The sequence below is a fragment of the Strigops habroptila genome, chromosome 7 (assembly GCF_004027225.2).
Source record: "Strigops habroptila isolate Jane chromosome 7, bStrHab1.2.pri, whole genome shotgun sequence".
Taxonomy (NCBI): Eukaryota; Metazoa; Chordata; class Aves; order Psittaciformes; family Psittacidae; genus Strigops; species Strigops habroptila.
The window spans coordinates 29,974,324-29,994,178 of NC_044283.2; the positions used below are offsets into that span (position 1 = coordinate 29,974,324).

Below are 19,855 nucleotides of genomic sequence, written 5' to 3' on the forward strand. Positions count from 1 at the left end.
AACCACACACAACCTGGCCTTGAACACTCTCAGGGATGGGGCAGCCACAATTTCTCTGGGCAACCTGTGCCAGGGCCTCACCACCCCCGCAGTGAGAAATTTTTTCCTAATATATATAATCTAAATCTACCCTCTTTCAGTCTGAAGCTCTTACCCCTTGTCCTGTCATTACATGCCCTTGTGAAAACATCCCGGTCTTGCTTAGGTTGAATTTTCATTTGTACATTTTAGGATTAAAATTTATTCATTCATGGCAATAGCATATCCTTACTCTGGAATAACTTGTATTTTAGTAAGTGTGAAGTGATATGAAACAACATTCCCCTGTGTGTTCCTGTAAGCAGCTGGAAATATGTGCTGAACTGTGCTAAATTGTAGGGGCTTAACAATAGCTACAGCCAGAGAATAATTAAGTAAGGGTACAGAGTCATATGCACAAAATAAAGAGCTTATTTGACCTAAATCAAGAAGAGAAAATATTTCAGGTTAAAGTCTTATTAAGAAGGGCATCAAGCTATTCCCATTTGTTTCTGAACATTGAATATGATTAAAAAATATTGTGGGTTGTTTTTTTTTAACCTCCTTCCATTGGAAATAACATGAGTCAGTATGAAACTGTAGATACCGGTAATGTTCATGAATCTGTATTGAATTCTGCAATATTTACACTACATTTTGGAGGTGTTGAATAAACAATGACATGAAATTTGTAACTAAAGCAGGAAACCCCCATGTCTTCCACTGGCACAAACACACGAGTCTCCAGCTGCTTAGAATTTATTTTTTATTTACGGAAGAAGTAAATAAGAGACAAAGTAAGACAGTTATTACCTCAGGTGCAGACTAGAAACTTCTAGCAGACAGGTAACAAATCAAAATGGCTTTAAGCCCTGCAGATAACAGTGCGAAGCTTAGGAAAAGGTGAGTTCATTAAATGCTTGTTAGTGTTTTTCATAAGGTATTGAAAATCAAGAAAGCCAGCTTGACACCATTTTATCACAGTGTTGGCAGTACATGTAAAGAACCTGTGGAGATATGGCAAGTATTGCATTTTTCTACAGGAGACAAGTATTATTTTATGATAAAATCAGCAGTGTATGGCAGAAAAGTAGCACAGAAGCACAACTAAGCTCCTACTGGAGAGAACTGAAAGAGAGCAGGCTAAGAAAAAAATTAAGGCGGCTGAAAAAAATTCCATGCAAGGATTGATGCACTGTCATTATTCACAGCAGAAGTACTGTACATGACTGGGATCATCAAAGGAGATAGAGGCTTAAAGCAACACCAAACAATATAACAGCCCCCATCACTACGAGTTCTCCAGCTCCAGAGTAAGACACTATCATAGGTGGAAATTTACACTAAAGGGGAGCAAAGGGAGAATCTCAGAGGCACAGGTGATAACTGTGTGGCACAATGACAGTTTAATTCACATCCTGACTGATAAATTGATTACAAAACTAAAATGCAGCAAATTATTATATTTTTTTCTGTAATTTATATGACAAACGAATGATCCATTTACACAGACATACATGCATTGCTGCTTTGTAAGTCCAGTATCACAGACCTGAAATAATTAGGAGAATTCAGAAATAATTTAGATGGAAGAAATGCAGATGAATTTAATAATATTCTGCTAGAATATTAACTGAAAAAGAAGATTACGCATGTAAAAACATTCAGTTCAGCTAGGAGTAAATGTGAAAGTAACTACAGCAAGGATAATAAGAAAAAACAAGATGTGGGGAAAAAAGGATTTTATAGCAAACTAGAAGCTGGGAATTGGTAAAATGGAAGGAAACAAAGGACAAAATCATCAAGTCAGTGCAGTGATGAGTAATAAAAAGTATTCTTTCACTTTTCATATCAAGAATAAATGTTAACAAGTCCACTATTAATGTAGCAATGGTGGAGTTATCAATAACATTGCATAAAAATCCAGTGGCATTGAACCGTGTAATTTCTATGTAAATCTAAGTATATCTTTTTTAATGAACAGTGCTCAGCACAGTTCTGTACTTGGAGAAAGATCAAGTATTGATGTCAGAACATGACTGTGATAAAATATTTTCAATTTTAACAGTAACTCAGCAGGATATTAAATAGGAGCCAGTATGTCATATATTTTTAATCAGCAGCTCTTAATAACTTTTAACAAATAGATCTGAACAAATCTGAATCGCCTTTGGGTGGGACTTTCAATACTGATTTTAAAGTCCTGATATACTCAGAGTATCAAAGAAGATAAGACTATGCCTATGCTTTTGTTTAAAAAATGGAAGCAGTAGATACTAGAATATTATATATGTGACAATAAAAGGCTCTTCAGTGTAGAATACATACATGTAAGAAAATCTAACAATGACATAAGATTATTTGTATTTTTGACAGTGTGTGAAGGACCATTTTAAGAGTTTAGCTGCAGAGGAGATTGGGAAGGATCATGAGAAATCCATAAATCAAAACTGAATGGGTTCTAAAAGACATCTTGATTCAAACAAGAATTAGCTCAAAAAATAAGACGGAATATGTGTCAGAGATCAGGCTAGATTAAAATCTCTTGAACCTTATTATCTCTTTTTCTAGGAGCTCAGTACTTTTATGTTTGTTTACATCAGGACACCTACGCTTCTGCAGCCCCTCATTGCAGATGTTCTGTAGTGTACTGCTCTAATACTTCAATCCAGTGACCTTACTTCAGTGTGCATTACAATGTAGCTCAGTTATTTTACTCATTAAATTAAATGATCTTTATAAGTGTAGCTGTGCATGCTTTGCCACTGGTGCTTTCAAATTTCATGCTGTGATGTAGATCAATCCAGGATTTTCTGGTGTCATAATCCTGAGTGGTAGCTAAGAGGTCCCGTCCCAGCACACATCTCAGAACATCTGGTGGGCAATCTGGATACCAGGGTACAGTGTCTGAGAAAAACTGAAGTGGTTTCTTGTGAAGGTGTATCTGCTGCGGTAAGTCTAACAAGCTCTATGTATGCCTTTGCAGAAAACTGGAAAGGCTGAGCAAATTAAATAGACTCCTATAAACCCCTGGGGAAGCCTGAGATAAAGAAGATTAATAAAGATAGCTTAAATCCAGGATAAAAATCTACTCTGTACGTATGCTGTCAAGGCTATAAATAAAAGACTAAATTCAGAGATGCAACATTGGTATCTATTAGTTAAGCAGGGGTCTAACATATCATCAAAGTAGCCCAATATGTAAGGAATTTCTGAGGAACATAGTCAATCTTTGAGAGTATACCTTCTCCCCTCCCATAATCTGCTAAAACCTGAAATTCATGGCTGAAAAGTCATGTTTAAAGAAAAGGGAAGAAGTGGCAAGACAAAAAAACTGAACAGTATTATGTTCTCAGGGAACACTGTTGCTAGATGACAGGAGTTACTGGAAGCGCCTTTCTCTAATCTTTTGTGTGGTGAAAGGTTCGAGATAAGCCACTATCATATGCATCAAGGCCAAGACACAGTCATGCTCTTTCTGAGAATCTCATACCTCAGCAGATAAATAGGCAAGAATAAAACCACAACTTTTATCCATTCTTGTGACATTGTAGGAGACTGACTGACAGCTTACAAAATGGAAAAGGCAGCAACTACTCAGAGAAATGCTATTTCACAGAGTAGAGCACTGAGCAGCATCATTCCCTCAAAATACTTAGGGCTTAGACCACTGCTTTGTCTTGCGCATCTTAGTGCTGAGAAAAATATATTAGCCCTATAATAGTTGAAAGTAGAAATTATTTCTGACTAATTAAAGTAGCAAACTGATTCGACCTGTAGGGCATGTAATAAGAATGGAAAAAATTTACTCTTTTTACACACATTTTTGCTAGCAGAGATCTCCAAGTCATCTGTTCAACAGACTGTGTTGTTAATCTGCACAGTGAGAGGAAGACAAGCCAGAAAATATAGATTATCTACAAACCAAAAAACTAAATTGGAGACAACTTTCAGTGGGAAAGATATAGGCATGAGGTAAAAAATTATATATTCCTACAAGCCATTTCATACAGAGATACAAACCTGTCATGCATAAAAGTTCTCCACTAGGTCCTTGACTAAGTCTTCTGAAGAGAGGAGATGACAGGCTAAGTTAATAAAGCCAAATGAAGAAGTTAGGAGTTATAAATATCGCAGAATTTTCTGTATTCATGTACAGTTTGATTAGACAGGTAATTCTACAGAGCTGCTAAGGCATACTTCAGGCCTAATGTAGATCAGAAATGGCAGAAAACTGGAGGAAATGTGGAAGAAAAGAAGTACAGTTGAAAGGTTTGTGAGAAGACATTGTAATGACATCCCACTAAATAAACCTTTTGAATTTCCTTATGTTCTTCAGAATTAATCTGAATTATAACAACACAAGATTTTGTCCAGTCTTTTTGCTCTTCTGCATATGCTATGAGAAGCATACATACAAAGAAGATTATATAGATTGGGTCGTTAGACTCTATATAATTTTTATATGCCAGTATATTTTAACATCCAAGTTGAAAATGAACTATGGGATAAATTGCAGTACTTTAATTCGTGTGGGCCATTTGTTCTAACACTTATCTATGTTTCTGACATTTATTTTAAAACCATTCATCTAAACTAGATTTCAGTAAATTTGATAGTTCCATAAAGAAAGAAAAAAAAAATTACCATAATGAAAAATTAAAATACTAACTTGGTAATATATACTGTAAAATCTAAACATAAGCTGGCACAGTATCTGGAACCACATTTATCATAATGATTAATAATATTGAAAAACAGTCAAATAGTGAAATTAATGTGATGATGGGGATGAAACTGAATATACTGAATTTTCTGAGAAGACCAAAAGATCAGAGCCACTCTGGTAAGTTTCTCTTTTTTTAACATTGCTCCCATCCCACCTTTATGTTATGCTTGGAACTACTGACAACTGAAAGTGATTTGCAAAATAAACACATTTATATGTTAAATACAACACTGTACATTAGTAGAGTGTATAGTTCCTGCTTGAATTGAAGAAATTATGTTTCAACTCTTCAATACCAAAGTGGTGTTCATGAGAGTCACGATTCATTTTAAGTACACATTTTTGTAAATTCATGTTAAATAAATAAAAGCATATATTGTAATTTCTGAGCTATAACCCCAGTGCAATTCAGATTGGTGGCTAGTGAAACAAAAACTTTCTGGTGCGTTTATTCTTTCTGTTAAGGAAAGCATGTTCAGGGATGATCAAACTGGGGTTGCTGTGAATGTTAACCAGTAGAAGTTTACAAGCTCCAGTGCTCATGGAATGCCAATGTTAGTCTATGTACACAAGAATTTCTAGATGCAAATTCTCCATTATATTAGAAGTCTTTGCAAATTCATTCAATCAGGGGACAGATGTGACATCTTTGTGATTTATGTAACCAATCCAGAAAGGGAAATGTATTTGGAATATTTGTGCTCAGTCTACTGCGTACAAAAGCTTATTAATTAATTACCACTGAAATCAGAACTAGATTAAAATATGATATTAATGGAAATATATTTATATTATAAATTATTTATTGTCACTTCTTTTTAACCTTCTAATAAAATGGCTTATGATGCTGGTGTTCAAAATTTGCCCACGAACAAACAGTTCAAAGATGGCTGATGCTAAAATACTGCTTTTATAGTTTGAGAACACTGTATTATGTTGTAGACTTCTACACAGAAGTGTCTTTTACTACAAATTAACTTACATTAATAATGGTTTTAAGTGAAAATGAAATGTTTTGTTTAAAAATGACATAGCATTCTAATAATTTTAAATATCTGTCAAAACACCTTAATAGAATTTTTGAAACCGATAATTAAAAAAATACATAAAAATTTCACTTCATTTCCACTAATCTCTTTCCTTCCAGACAAGAGTGACAAGTCAACTAGTTAATACCATGAAAAAAGACTATGAAAACAAAATGCAGTACACATTTGTCAGACAATTTTTGGTGAATAAACAGTGGATCTTTAGCTCTAGAGCCTGCCATTGCTTTTTTTACTACTGAACTCACTTCGTGCATATCAAACTTTTTTTTTCTTTTGCACACATTTAATCTCAGATAAACATAGCTCAGCTGAATTGAACTAACATACCAAATGTTGCTTTTGATCAGACATTCCTCCATAATGATGGTAAGCAGCTTGCAGAACAAGGTAATTCCACATTTCAGTGTATTTAGATAATTAAAAAAATCCATTGGTTTTTTTTTTTTTTTTCTGTTTCAGAACATGAAAACCATCCACAACACACCCAACAAAACCAAAGCTTTAAAATGGTACTGTTGGTTGGGCTTACAAGTAAAGATTACTCCAGTTTTATCAATTATTAATCTTTGTGTTAAATACATCTCCTGGACTTAGAAGGAGAACCAGATAGGATTATAGAACAAATGTTAGTACTACACGCATTTGTTCGTCTCTACAAAATAATCTTGGTTATACACTTCATAAACTGTGTTGTGCTAAAATGGTAAATATAAAGTAGGCTTCTTGTCTGCTACACTGATTTTGAGTAAACTGTCTGTTAAAGGGTATTGCTCATTTTTAATGTGACAGCTATAAACCTTAGCAAGGGTTCAGGCTCATTATGCCAGAAACAACCAAATGTAGTCTACAAAGGGTGCTATGAAGGCATGTAATTTGACAAGGAACTGCAAGGGGATAAAGACATAAATAGGCAAAAAGTCACATAGAGGGTAACTAATACGAATATGTTTGTAAAAATTAGATGCTTCTATGCGCCTTTCTCTTTTTATTTACTTGGGCTTTGATAGTCAATGGGACGCAATGAAAGTGTAGACCCTAGCTTCCACAGAAGCTGCTTGCAAAAATACATAGCAGCTGCACAAGACTTGTAAGGGCTAAGGCTAGTGAGCAGTCTTCTCCTTCGAAGAGTGATATATTGTCAAAACCATTAAAATTAGTTGTTAGATGAATGAGTGCACAATATCAAATAATCCTTTAAGCTTGTTATCATTATATGATAATGTTTCAGGTTCAATTCTAACAACTTTTTATGCCTAACAAAATCTAGTATGTACAGAATTTAAAATTGATCTGTACATCTGCATTATGTTTACATGTGAAAGAAGCAGCTGTCAACTAGTAGTCATTGTGCTGAATTTCCAGACAAGAAATGTTCTTTTTCTTCTTATGTGACCAATAAATTCAGCTACTGCCTGAAGCTTCACATTTCATTTCCCTTGTAAATGATTGCTGCTTTAAACCATTGGTTATGGTTTATTTATAGAATAATACATAGTTCACAATTAAATGCCAAGCTATAATTGAATCAAAGGATTCTGCTGATGCTTCGACTCACAAGGGTGCAGTTCAAGAGCTTTATAAAGGGCAGCAGAATCTGCGTCTAAATTACAGGCCCCAGTATTCAGTCTGGGATCACACATTAGAATGTGTAATAGGGCTAAAAGGATTATTATAATACTGCAGTAAATAAAAAGAAAATGTATCAAACAGCAGAATTCAGAATGCTTGCAGAGGCTTTTAGTTTATGATGTGGGAGGCTAGAGATTATACTGCATGAGAAATGAGGCTAGAGGAAAAGCATTTCATAAACACATTTATTTTCTTTATATTCTGAACTTATTCTGAAATAAAAGGAAAATTTATGTTTCATATATTAATCCACAGTAAATTCAAAATGTTCTGCTACATGGCTATAGCTGATTGCAGATGCTAGATTGCTATTTCCTGGCACAATAGGTCAATAATTGTGCTATAAAAGGAAAATAGTAATTCACATATTTTTGATGTTTTTCGAATAAAATTAGAAACATTGAAAAGTTAAATTTAGTTAACCACAACCAGTGTGAGAATAGTTTAAAAAACCATGTATTTTTCTAGTACAAAAATAGTTATCACAAAAATGCTTCGTAGATCTAATTCACAAAACCAGTATTCTTTATTCGTGAAAGAAACCTGACTGATAAAGCATACATTTTTAGGCTAAAATGAGAATTATTTTTGACCTAGATACTTTGTTTTTGTTTAGAAGGTGTTTTCTTAAAAATGACTATTGATAAACTCTTTACACTTTTTTCCACACTGTCTGCTAATTTGCGGTGTATCTGTTGGGCTGTAAGCAAGGACACCAATCAATATTTTGTTATGTAGACATTTAATCCATCAGATGTTTACCCCAGTTCCTCCTACCAGGCTGTAATTAGCCCAGCAAGTCCCTAACGTGGCCACAGTAACTTTGCACAACCTGTGATGCTGTGGAAGCTCATTGTATGCATCCTAAAGTGTTTCTGCATTTTCCTTTGACCCTCTTCAGTGTAAGAGATAAAATAGTGGGCTATAAAGGCATTGGTTAAACCTCAGGATGGAATTAGAGTGGATTTAGAGTACAGTTCTTTACAGATCTTACTGTAATTGCAAGTATTCAGGAGTAAATTAGACACTTTGAACATTGTTGAATTTATGTTTACAGAACAGCTCCTTGGGAAAGAGCGGGAAAAGGCTGGTAGCTTGTTTTCTGATACCTATCAATCTAACACGTAAAGTGAGAAATCACGTATGTGCAAAGTCTTACTTACCACATATGGGAATACAGTGATTTTTAATATGAAGTTCAGCAAAGTCTGCTTCACACTGGCATTTTTTTTTCCTACAAAGCATTTAATACTGAATTGATTTTCAATTTTGAATAACACAAATGTAGTCATTATAACTTCTCTTGGACTCCCATTCTCAAAGTCCAGCTGAGGTCATAGCATATTATTTCCAGAACTATCTTTTAAATAAGTTGTAGTAAATACTTAAGAAAAATTAGAAGTCATGCAATAAACTCACAGTGTCGATACAAACAAAAAAAGCCCGATGAATCCACAGATTAAATATTCGTACAAAGCACCATAGAGATGCATGATACTAAACCAAGACATAGATGCAACCATTGCTTCAGGGATCATGGGGGATTGAGCAAAGGTAACAGTGTTTCTGCTGGGTTGGTTTTCTTCTTTTTTCTTTTTCATTTGAGTATTACTTGCCTCTAGCAATATCATGAAGGGAAAGAAAAAGAAATACAGAGCAGGTGGAAAATTTATGTTAATAAACGCAGGAGACATACTAGATTGGGCCGGGTAGGAATTTATGGATGTGAAGCAGCAAAGGTTACAGCAAGCTGTAGCCCCTGCAATAAATATGCTTACAGAAAGGACAAGGGTGAGAGAGGATAATATTTACTATTAAAAGAGGATTAGATTGTCCTTACTGCTACCTTGGCAACTTTAGGCAACAGTAACAAAGACTTCATATTTAGAGAGGTGGTAAGTAAAGATGAGAGATTGTGAGAAGAGCTGGTTTTGGGGGTAGCAGAAACAAGATGGGGTATGTGGTATATAAATATTTGAAGCTCTGAATTAGGAAAATATTCTGCTTTAATTATGCAGGACACATACTTGCATCAATAGAAAAATGTTATCAAAGAAGGCCTTTGATGCAGCGTATTGGCCAAAAATGTTCCTATCTGCATTGTAATGCAAAGAATGTGGATTGCAGGGGATTATCTGTCGCAGATGTGAATGAGGGTTTTGTTTGTTGTTGCTTATTTGGAAAGTTTGTAAAGCATCTGGGAACATTTGGTAGAAAATAAAAATTACAAACAGAACAGGCAAAAAAATTCTAGAGAGCTCCATTCCCAAGTAGATATTTACATTAAACAACCAGTTTTCCAAAAATGCTGTAAACTGGCAAATCCCACTGAAACAGTTTGAAAATATATCCATTTCTCCAAAGTGTCTAATAGAAACCTGAGAGCCTTTGATACCTTTGCATGACTTTTTCTTAATGTTATATCATTTAAGGATTGAAGATGAAAAGACTCTCATATTAGAAATCTTTCATGTGTTTTTGCAATACATGGATCACCAACCAAACTAGTGACCCAATTTAAGATTGTTTTCATGAGTTCGCACAGGTTTACACATGAACAATCTCTACAAAATCTTTTGATGTCAAGCTGATCACTGAAACAAGACACTGATTAAACAGTACAGAGAACATATCATTGAAGAACTCTGTCTCTCTTACAGAGATGGTAACAGTTTAAGGAAATAAAACATATGTAGAGCAAATTTGTTAAACTTCTTCATGGTTTAATGAAGTATTCATCAAATTAATCCAAATGTCTCTCAGTTTGTCAGATTTAAAATAATTTTCTACCACTATCACTATTTTCACCTAACATATTTTCAGTGTAAATAAAACTTAGTAACTCAAATATGTGCAGAAAACAAATAAGTATTAATAATTGAGCAAGCTAAACCAAAATTACTTTAACGTAGGCAAATGCAGAACTCTTCTTGTGACATTTACCTTGCTACTGAGTAAACTGTCCTCACATAGTTAGTATTATGCTGGGCAGAGCTATAGAACATTTCTCCACTGCCAGAACTTACCTCCCCTTCTGTAGACTGTAAGTGCAGTTCTTTCCTACAGGTAGCCTTTAAGTCTCCTGCAGCTGCATTGACTTGCACTCCCCTGGGTGCTTCCATCACCAGAGATCTAGTAGGAGATTCAAGTCTGAAAGACAAAAGCAATCACTAAGAAAAAATGCACCCAATCAAGCCAGCAAAACCCACCCAGCCCCCAAACCCACACCGTATGTAGAAAGGAATGCATTTTGAGAGGTAAAGAAGTAAAAATGAGTTATGTGTGTGATTCTCTCACTACGCTTTATGATCTGGAGCAAGAAAAAATTAAGTACTTGTTTAAATCTATTCCTATTTAAGACAACATTTAGGCATATGCTGATATAAGCTTGTCTGCTTAGTGATGCTTTCCAGCATTAGTACCTAATTTACTTAACTGTACTAATACTGAAATACAGGTACTTAAGAATCCACACGTTTCCATGAGTGTTTCTGTAAAGACAGGTTAATAACTAAAGTCTGCTTAGTGTCTCATAAGAAATGTTCAAATAAAAAGAAAACAAAACACACTAAAGTTTTAAGTGATGATGTAAACCTGATTAGAATTACTCTGCCTTCACAGGCTCATTCATATTTTTGGGGAGGTGTAGCAGCATTATGAATGAAGAAGAGAGGAAAAGAAAATCTGTTATGTCTCTATTATTGTGGGTTCTTTGCATGTTTTTCTATTCTGCAAAATACTTGTTATGCTCTTTAACTGTGTTATAATAGGGTAAAGACACATATCACTGGGTCTTGGTATCCTTCCTCAAAACAGCTACTGTTCTTCTACTGTCAGTCTTTCCATTTCTCTTACTGTGTAGTCAAGATCCTCCATCAACCTTAATGCAGAACTATAATACTTTCTTAGCTATATTATCTCACAGTACAGTACAGGTTTCTCTTAAAAGGGAAGTACTAATGCAAACATTTCACAGAAGTCGAGCTCACACACTGAATAGGAAAATTGATCAGATGAAAATTGTATTGAACTAAGAGACAAAAATTTGGATTCTAGTTGTGTTCAGCTGCAGACTTACTGCATAGGCCCATTAAGAGGAGACAAATCTTTTAATCCATTTTATTATAAAAATAAAGTGATAGAATACATTTCCACTTTACCTGAACAGAAGCTTTTTGTAAGATGAAATATATTAATGATACAAATATCTAGAATGAGTAGCTTGAAGAAAATATTGTGTTTCCCTCTTCAATTGCATTTTAAATGTTAGGTCACATCCATCCAAAAATATAATGAGGTACTAGATGTATAAAGGAAAGAGCAGTTTGACAAAGAATTTGCTACAGAAAAGCCAAATGAAAGATCTGTCAAGGAATGGAACAAGAGAATCTCAGTGTATTCAACTATTGAATATTTTAAGTGTACAGAATAGTGATAGATTATCATTTTGAAACCAAAATGCCACATTTGCATGCAGAGTAAGTCACTGAGATGGTGTCTGTAAAATATTTCTGTTTGTTACATATCACTGAAACTCAGGAGTGGAAGGAAATAAAATATGTCTGTATCTGTATCTAAACAGTCCAAGAAGACAAACAGCCCATCTAGAAAAAAAAAAAAAAAAACAAAAACGAAAGCAATTATTTGGTAACACAAATGGAACTATTAAAAGCAGATTTTTTTCCTCTCCTCCAGAGAGAGGAAAACACTATTTACAGCTACCTATATTCAAAAAGCATACCTGGGATACATACGGATAGGAGCAGTAGAAAAATCTGTATTTCTGTTAGTGCTAAGCCATTTTCTTTCTCTATTTTTTGACACTCTGTAGGGGAAAGTTAATAGAAGATTCTGCAGTTCTTTGTACCAGGATGAATCTAAGTATCATGAATTATTTAATCATGTACATCAGTGTTTTTTGGGTGGTGGTTTGTGAACTTCTGATGGCTATAAGATAGCAGAAAAAGAGCTTCCAAAGCCTTTTAGAAACAATACAAAGTTTAGAAATTAGGTTTTTGAAAGTACTGTTGCCTTAATGAGGTTTTACCTTAAAATTAATCTGAACTGTATAAATGTTAAATGATTGTATACTGCCATTCCATATTTTTCAGCAGCGTATTTTTGTGATTTATAACCTACTTTCCAGGAATATTAGCATTTCCTAGTGCTTCCAGCTGCCATTTCATAATCATGAAGACAAAAGTGCTCTTAACTACATTTATTGCATTGAATTGATAGGTATTAGCAAAGTCACAAATATTTCTGGTTTCCTAACATTGAAACCACTCTCAGACCTGACTGAAATTTTTCAGCAGGTGGACAATAAAAATCTATTTAGGAATATGTTTCAAGAAACTATGATTTTATTTGAAGAATAAACTTTTTTTTTTTTTCTCTTGAAACACACGACAGTGTATAGCTCAGAGTTGTTTTGTCTGGTGTCATCACTGTTTTTCATGAACTACATTAACATAAATGACTTCCAGTTTGTCTGGAAGTCTAGAATAAAGAGATTTGGGCAATTAATTTCTGAACTTGAGAAGAAGTTAATAGCAGTCTTTTACACACTGTGGAGACGAAAATTCTTTTTCAGACAATAGATTTTTTTTAGGAGTTTCCTGAAATCAAATAATGTGGTAGAAATTTCAATGAATGGCTGATTATCAGCCACCCATCAACGAGTAAAACTGCATGCTTAAATCTGTTTTACAGTTACTAACTTACTTTTCTTAATACTATTCTTTGGATGATCTACATCTGAAAAGTGACTTAGCTGCACAATCTGCAGCATGCTACTGGAAATGCAACGTCTATACACACAGAGAGATTATTTCCTCAATGTTTTGAGATAAATTAGGTTTGATATGCAGCTGGTTTATAATATTTTTGTCATATTTCTGAAAGCTTTAATCTCTACTATAAACTTATTGTAACACTCCACATTGTAATACACATCCATCCAAGAAAAAATGAATTATTACAATAGTTTACCAAGAATCTGCTTTCCTTTCAGATTTACTGATGGCCTGTCACAGTGGCATTTGCATCTATGAATCCTATTCATACAATTTATTTTTTCTGTCCCAAATGATAAACGGCTATGATGGAGAAGGTAACTACTGTTATTAGACAGAAACTACAACACTGTAGGAAAGACAAAGAAGCTTTTAAAAGGGAGTTTTCAAATAATATAATCTATAAATTAACCGTATGTGATGCAGACAGACGATCTATCCAGAGCAGAGAAGGGCTTTTTTTCTTTTTAATTATCAATAGTTAATTTGTGAAAAAAGATAAACTTCAGAGGATCAAAGCTATGTGACTTTGAGCTGAATTCATTAAAGAGTTATTGCTAAAAAAGGCAACTTTTCAAACATCTTGAGTATGTTCCTTTGAAGGTATTAACATATTTCTCATCAGAAATGCAGAAACATTTATTTTTCATTTGGTATTTCCTGTTCACAAGCTGACCTAGATTGTATTAGAGAAAAATAATTTAAAATATATGAACCAAAAGGTTTAATTTGGGGTTTTAAGAAATATTTCAGGTTTACCTCTTGTATATCCCTCATACTCACATGGGATATAATTTATCTATGTTAATTTTGCTCTGTTGGCTAGCTGAAGGTATTTCTTAAAATAGAAGGAAACAGAAGATTTCCCTGTTCAGATGTGAATAATTTATTTGCTTCGTGTCTATTTAAGCAGTGGATCCAACCCATGCTACTTAGTAAAACAACCCATATGAACCTCCACCAATTTGGAATTTGTATTCAAAATGAGATTAAAAAATAGGCTGTCAACTAGAGATCGCACATGAAAAGCAGGTACTCATTTACCCTTTACTGGCATCTTTACAGGTGGGGTCAAGAAATGCTTCAAAGTATTTAACTTTTATACATGATGGCCTTGCCAACATACATCATTGCGGCTTTTTTTTGGTTAGCATAGGAATCCTGTTATTAAAAAATGGTTTTGCAAATGTAAAACCAATGGGAAACCTACACATTGATTTGGTCATCTTTTTGTAGACTTCTATAGATTAAAATAATTGTGACATCGATCATGCTGCCTGTAGTTAAAGAGTTGTGGCAGACTGAGGCTGCAGAGATGTAAGATACACGAGGAGAAAGGAAGGCAAATGGATGCCCCAAGCCTCCCTCTACCCCTCTTCCTACTTCTTCCTTTTAAACAAGCACTCCCAAACCCAAAACCCCACAGAAAGCAGGGCTTTTCTCTTCCACAAGTGAACAAACCATTTTGTTCCAAATTTGAATTATGATTTTTTTCAAAAAATAATTTTGAAAATGTTGCTTTCCAGAAACACCAATTTTAAAAATACATTATTTCCATTTCTATGATTATGTAAAGAACAGCTGGCTGTCCTGACACTCGAGGAAACTGATTTCAAGAGTCCTCCACTGAGACTGAGAGTCCTTAAAGGAGTCCCCTGAACACTGATGGTGCTTGATAAAATTAGGGTTTCAATTCAGTCCATATCCTGGAAATCAGTCTGCAAACTCCAGGAGTATTCATAAAAAATAGCCAAGTCATTTTATGATCATGGTGGCAAATACACCTCAAAGTCTTTTTTTAAGATATTGTAACTATTTAAAAAGAGGAATCTTTATTAGCTGCATGTGACATCACAGTGGGAATGCTATGAAAACAAAATTACTAGTCACTCATTTCAATCTCATCACATGCACTTTTAAACATATATATAAAAAAGTGATTTTGAGATACATATGAATCATTGCCAGAATAGTTATTTCTTCTGAAGCTTGTTGCATTCTGATGTTTTTAACCAAATGCTTATATTTTCAGGATTTTTTTTTTTTTTTTTTTTTTTAATGAAATGCATGTGTAAATGTGCAGGCCTCATGAATCCTTAGTACTGCTCACTGATCAACAACTATTCTTCATCAAGAAGTAAAATTCCCATATATTCATGTGAAGCTCTCTTTGATTTATGTGGGAACCCAAACTTTAAGGGAACAATCTGTCTCTCTATTTCGTGACTTCATAACATAAGTCTTAAATTAGAAAAAGTTAAATAGATATCTTATGGAATAAGTAATGGCCTAAACCAGTGTCGTGGTTTGAGCCGAGCCAGTAACAGAACCATGCAGCCGCTTGCTCACTCCCCCTCTTCTTTCTCCCCCCACTCCCGGAGGGATGGGGAGGAGAATCGGAAGAATGTAACTCCCAGGGGTTGAGATAAGAGCAGTCCCGCAACTAAGGTATAATACAAACCCACTACTGCTACCACCAATGATAATAATTATTAGTGAAATAACAAGGGGAGAGGATACAATTGCTCACCACCCGCCGACCGATACCCAGCCCGACCCGAGCAGCGATCTGGGCTTCCGGGTAACTCCCCCCGGTGTATATACTGGGCATGACGTGCTGTGGTATGGAATACCTCTTTGGCTAGTTTGGGTCAGGTGTCCTGTCTCTGTTTCCTCCCGGCTTCCCCTCCCCCCTGGCAAAGCATGAGACTGAGAAAGTCCTTGGTCGGAGTAAACATTACTTAGCAACAACTGAAAACATCGGTGTTATCAGCATTGTTCCCAGGTTGAAAGTTAAAAAACACAGCACTGCACCAGCTACTAAGAAGGAGAAAAATGACTGCTGTAGCTGAACCGAGGACAACCAGTAAATATTAATATGACTTTGTTTTCTCAATATCCAATTTGGCAACACATGGACAATAAACTTAAATAGAGAGGACAATTTCTTGACTTAAATCAGAACAGAAGACTGGGATTCAGTATACCCTTTCATGTTATATCTGTGCTCTGCATAGCACTGACTTTGGCATGTGTCAGCATGCCCTTATTGTAACTCCTAAAATTCTCATTAACCCAGAAATCACCTCACTGGGCTCAAATTTGAGCTCTAATTGTCCCGTACATGCCACTGATTTCAGTTCAATGGGTCTGCATTATCATAACAACACTTGAAACCACTAAATATTTTAATGTTATTTGACAGAGATGATAAATCAGAAAAACAATTTCCCCAGTGAGGGAAATAAAGGATCTCTTCTGAGAATATTAAAAAATTTTAGTGACTGAGGGGGAAAAGTAAGGAATAAAATGTCCTTGAAGAATGTTTCAGTGATGTTATTGAAGCACTTGAAAAAGTGAAGAAACATCAAGGAAAGGTGACAAGTGCGGAGAGAGCAAGTGTTTAAAGCAAGAGCTTAGCAAAATAACCAGGTTATGTGAGGAAAATTAAAGAGAACTTAATGCCTGGTTGTTTCTTAGAGTGGGTGAGGACATAGGCAGAATAGCTAAACACAGGGAAACTATCAAAATAAAAAAATAATATTAAGAACATAAACCAAGGCCTAACTGGAATCTCAGGTAGTAAGAATTAATGCATTCTGGAATGTAAAGTCCACTAAAACTCAAACTTTTGTAAATCAAGAAAATTAGTAGAAATTTGAGGTTTAGAATGTGTGTTTTCATTTCTTAGAGAAAAAACATAACATGCTTCAAAGTCTAATCGTTCAGGCTGTGAGACAAAGATCTGCATATGAGACAATCCGAAATAGTTCCTTAAGAAAAGGTATGGGAAAAGAATTCCTCATATCCCTGACACCTTAGAGCTACCCCTATTCCACCCAAAACACTCCCCTTCCCATAATGTTCTTTACTTCTGTTCTGACCTGAAACCCCTTCTACACATGCCCTGCCACTCTGCTAAACGTCCTTACACGAATTTTATTTTCTTCCCAGAAATAGTTCCATTATCTGAGTTGTATTTCAGAATATATTTTCTTAAAATAGAAATCTATCTTGTCAGAGAGAGATTGAAGCAACATGCCCACAGATAATGCTCAAGTGGCTGCCAAGAGTAAGATCTGAACATAAAGTGCCTGGGGGAGATTGAACAGCCAAACTGGGCTCTTTGAACAACTGGAAAAGCATGAGAACTGGTTAACATAAACTATTCTCAGTTTTGAAAACCATTAGCTTCCTGCGCTTAGGAAATGACAGTCCAGACCACCCGTAATCTTCTAATGATATTTTCAATATTGTTTCCCTAAAGTGCCTTAAGATGATATAATTGGATATATTTTAGCTGATCCACATCTTAAGAAAACTGCATCTCATGTGGAAAATTATTCTGCTGAGAATCCTTTAACAGGTTTGCTTTAACTTCTTCAGATCAAGCCTAGCAGAGACCTTGAAATATACTCTCCAATGGCTCAAATATGTATCTGTATCTAAACAGTCCAAGAAGACAAACAGCAGATCAAAAAAAAAAAAAAAAAAAAATAAAAATTTGAAAGAAGGAAAGTTTAAGTTTACTTTCAGTCATTTTTTTAGGGCAAGCATCATTTTGGAGAGAACTAGAGAGAGGTTTTTTTCACCTTCTGCAACACAAAGTGGAGTGGTAGACTACGAAGATGTCAAATAGGTTTTTTCTTTCTTTTTGGCAGTGAACTCTATCTTGAAATACAACCGAGGATAGAATGAAAATTGCACAATAACACACATAAAATCATTTGTTCTTCTCTATTGCTGAGGCTACCTCTGGAGTTCTCTGTATAATTATATGCAATACAAGCTGGTGAACAGTGAAATATAATAGTTTTACAAACTCATGTACTCCTTGTAACTATCCACTACACAGCCCTCCATCCTTTGAGCTTCTGTTTTCTTATACCCAGCCTGTATGAGCTTCAGATCTTTTGTCTGGCTCCAACATGGTGCTAGGGTAAATCCATGCCCTCTGCATCCACAACACTGCTCGAAACCCCATGTCCTCCATGTACTATAACAATGACCTGACCATGAAGCAAGATATGTTAGTCTGAAGCCATGTGTATACAAATGAGCAAACTTCTGTAAATACTAATACTTGCTGATGTTCTGTTAGCATCTCTAGATAGGTGCTGGTTTTCTGAAAACACATAGAAACTTAAGGATCTTTTGCCTTTCTATCAAATATGGATGAAACTGCCTAGCTGTTTCACAAATTATCAGGGACATGAGGGGAGAGAATCAACAGGTAGCAAAATTAAGAAGCCTTGTTTTCTTGGAAAAGTGTCTAAAGAGTGAAAATGGAGATACTCATAGGAAGGGGAAAAACTGGAGTGAGAAAATCTCTGGTGAGAAATTTATTATAAGGAAAGAATAAGGAAATTAAATGTTGCTCAAGTGATATAAATAGTGCTTTTTGTTATTGCAGTAGTAAGCCTATTCACTTAAAATCGTAAGAAAGGCAGGAAATTAAAATATTATGGATGTTGCAGCAGCATTAATTGGCCTTAATGTATAAGTTTTATGGACTATAAGTACTATATCAGATCACATTTCAATAGAAAAACTACAGCAAAAGGAGTATGCAGGTATGGTGGAACAAGACTCTATTTGGCTTAGAGTACAAAGCATTTCAGAAATCATTTCTGCTGTCACTAATATCAGCCTCTAGGCATTCAGGACTGTTGTTCAATTTTCAATAAAAAAAATAGTCAAACACTTCTACCTGGAACTTATCTGAAAATGAAATAGTTGACCAAAGCTTGTGCTTTTGTATCTAGTCCTAGGGTGGACCCACATGGAACTAGAATTTCTTGAAACATGTAGCAGCAGCAGCTTGGGTCCAAAGCGGTGCAACAGCCCTGGGGCAACCTCAGATGCAACAAGCCTTGCTGGAGCCAAGAGCACAACAGCAGAGTACTACTGAAACCCTGAGCATCTGTCCCTGTGACCCTGAGCACCTCTGCTGGTCATAAATGCTTTTAGACCTGAGCCAGCTTCATGTAAAGAAAGATCTTCAGCTGCCTTCACACTAAGCTGCAGAGGGTAAAGCTGCCTTATCTTTCAGTAACTCAGCACTGTGCCAATGCTTTCTACTGCTCCAAGCTTTATACAGGTTTTGAGACCTGTATAAATTCAGAATTCATAGGGCATATTTGCACTCATAACCCTGTTAGCCTGAGACAGCTATACTTGGAGCCCATCTATGCGTCCCTGAAACAATGGCTCCAAAAGGGACATCTACCTATATTCTGTTTTCTAGAAGATTGGGTATCTTCTCAAGGGAAAAATATTTCTTTGGATTGGCACAATACACTCACCTTCTACTTCATCCCAAATTTTAGTTATCTTCAAGCCCTTAATAGTTCTTTCCTCTAATGAATCTTTCAACATAATATTGTAAAGCATTGCATACTAATGAGTTTAGACTACAGGGTCTAACATATTATATGACTCTTTTAACCCATCTTTTCTATCCATTTCACTAGAAGTTCTACCTTTACCAAATAATGAGTCTCACAGTGTTTGTTTTCTAGTTCGAAAGTTTTAGTGTAAGTTTTGGCAATTTGACCTGATTTTCACCTTTAGCTCAGTCACAGATCAGGGACAGAGACTATTAACCACACAAAACTCAACGAATTTTGCTATCT

The 19,855-nt window shown here is 35.2% G+C and overlaps 1 protein-coding gene across 12 annotated transcripts in view; it reads right to left on the reverse strand.

Annotated features, from left to right (window-relative positions):
- Positions 1-19,855, reverse strand: part of SGCZ (sarcoglycan zeta) — a 494,888-nt gene that overhangs the window by 36,881 nt on the left and 438,152 nt on the right. For all 12 annotated transcript variants that reach the window (XR_003992315.1, XR_003992314.1, XM_030492658.1 and 9 more), the window contains one exon: positions 10,452-10,575. Coding sequence is in view for 10 of the 12 variants with exons in the window: in XM_030492658.1 (XP_030348518.1) it covers positions 10,452-10,575 (124 nt within the window). In the remaining 2 variants the exon portion in view is untranslated. The remainder of the gene's footprint in view (positions 1-10,451; positions 10,576-19,855) is intronic.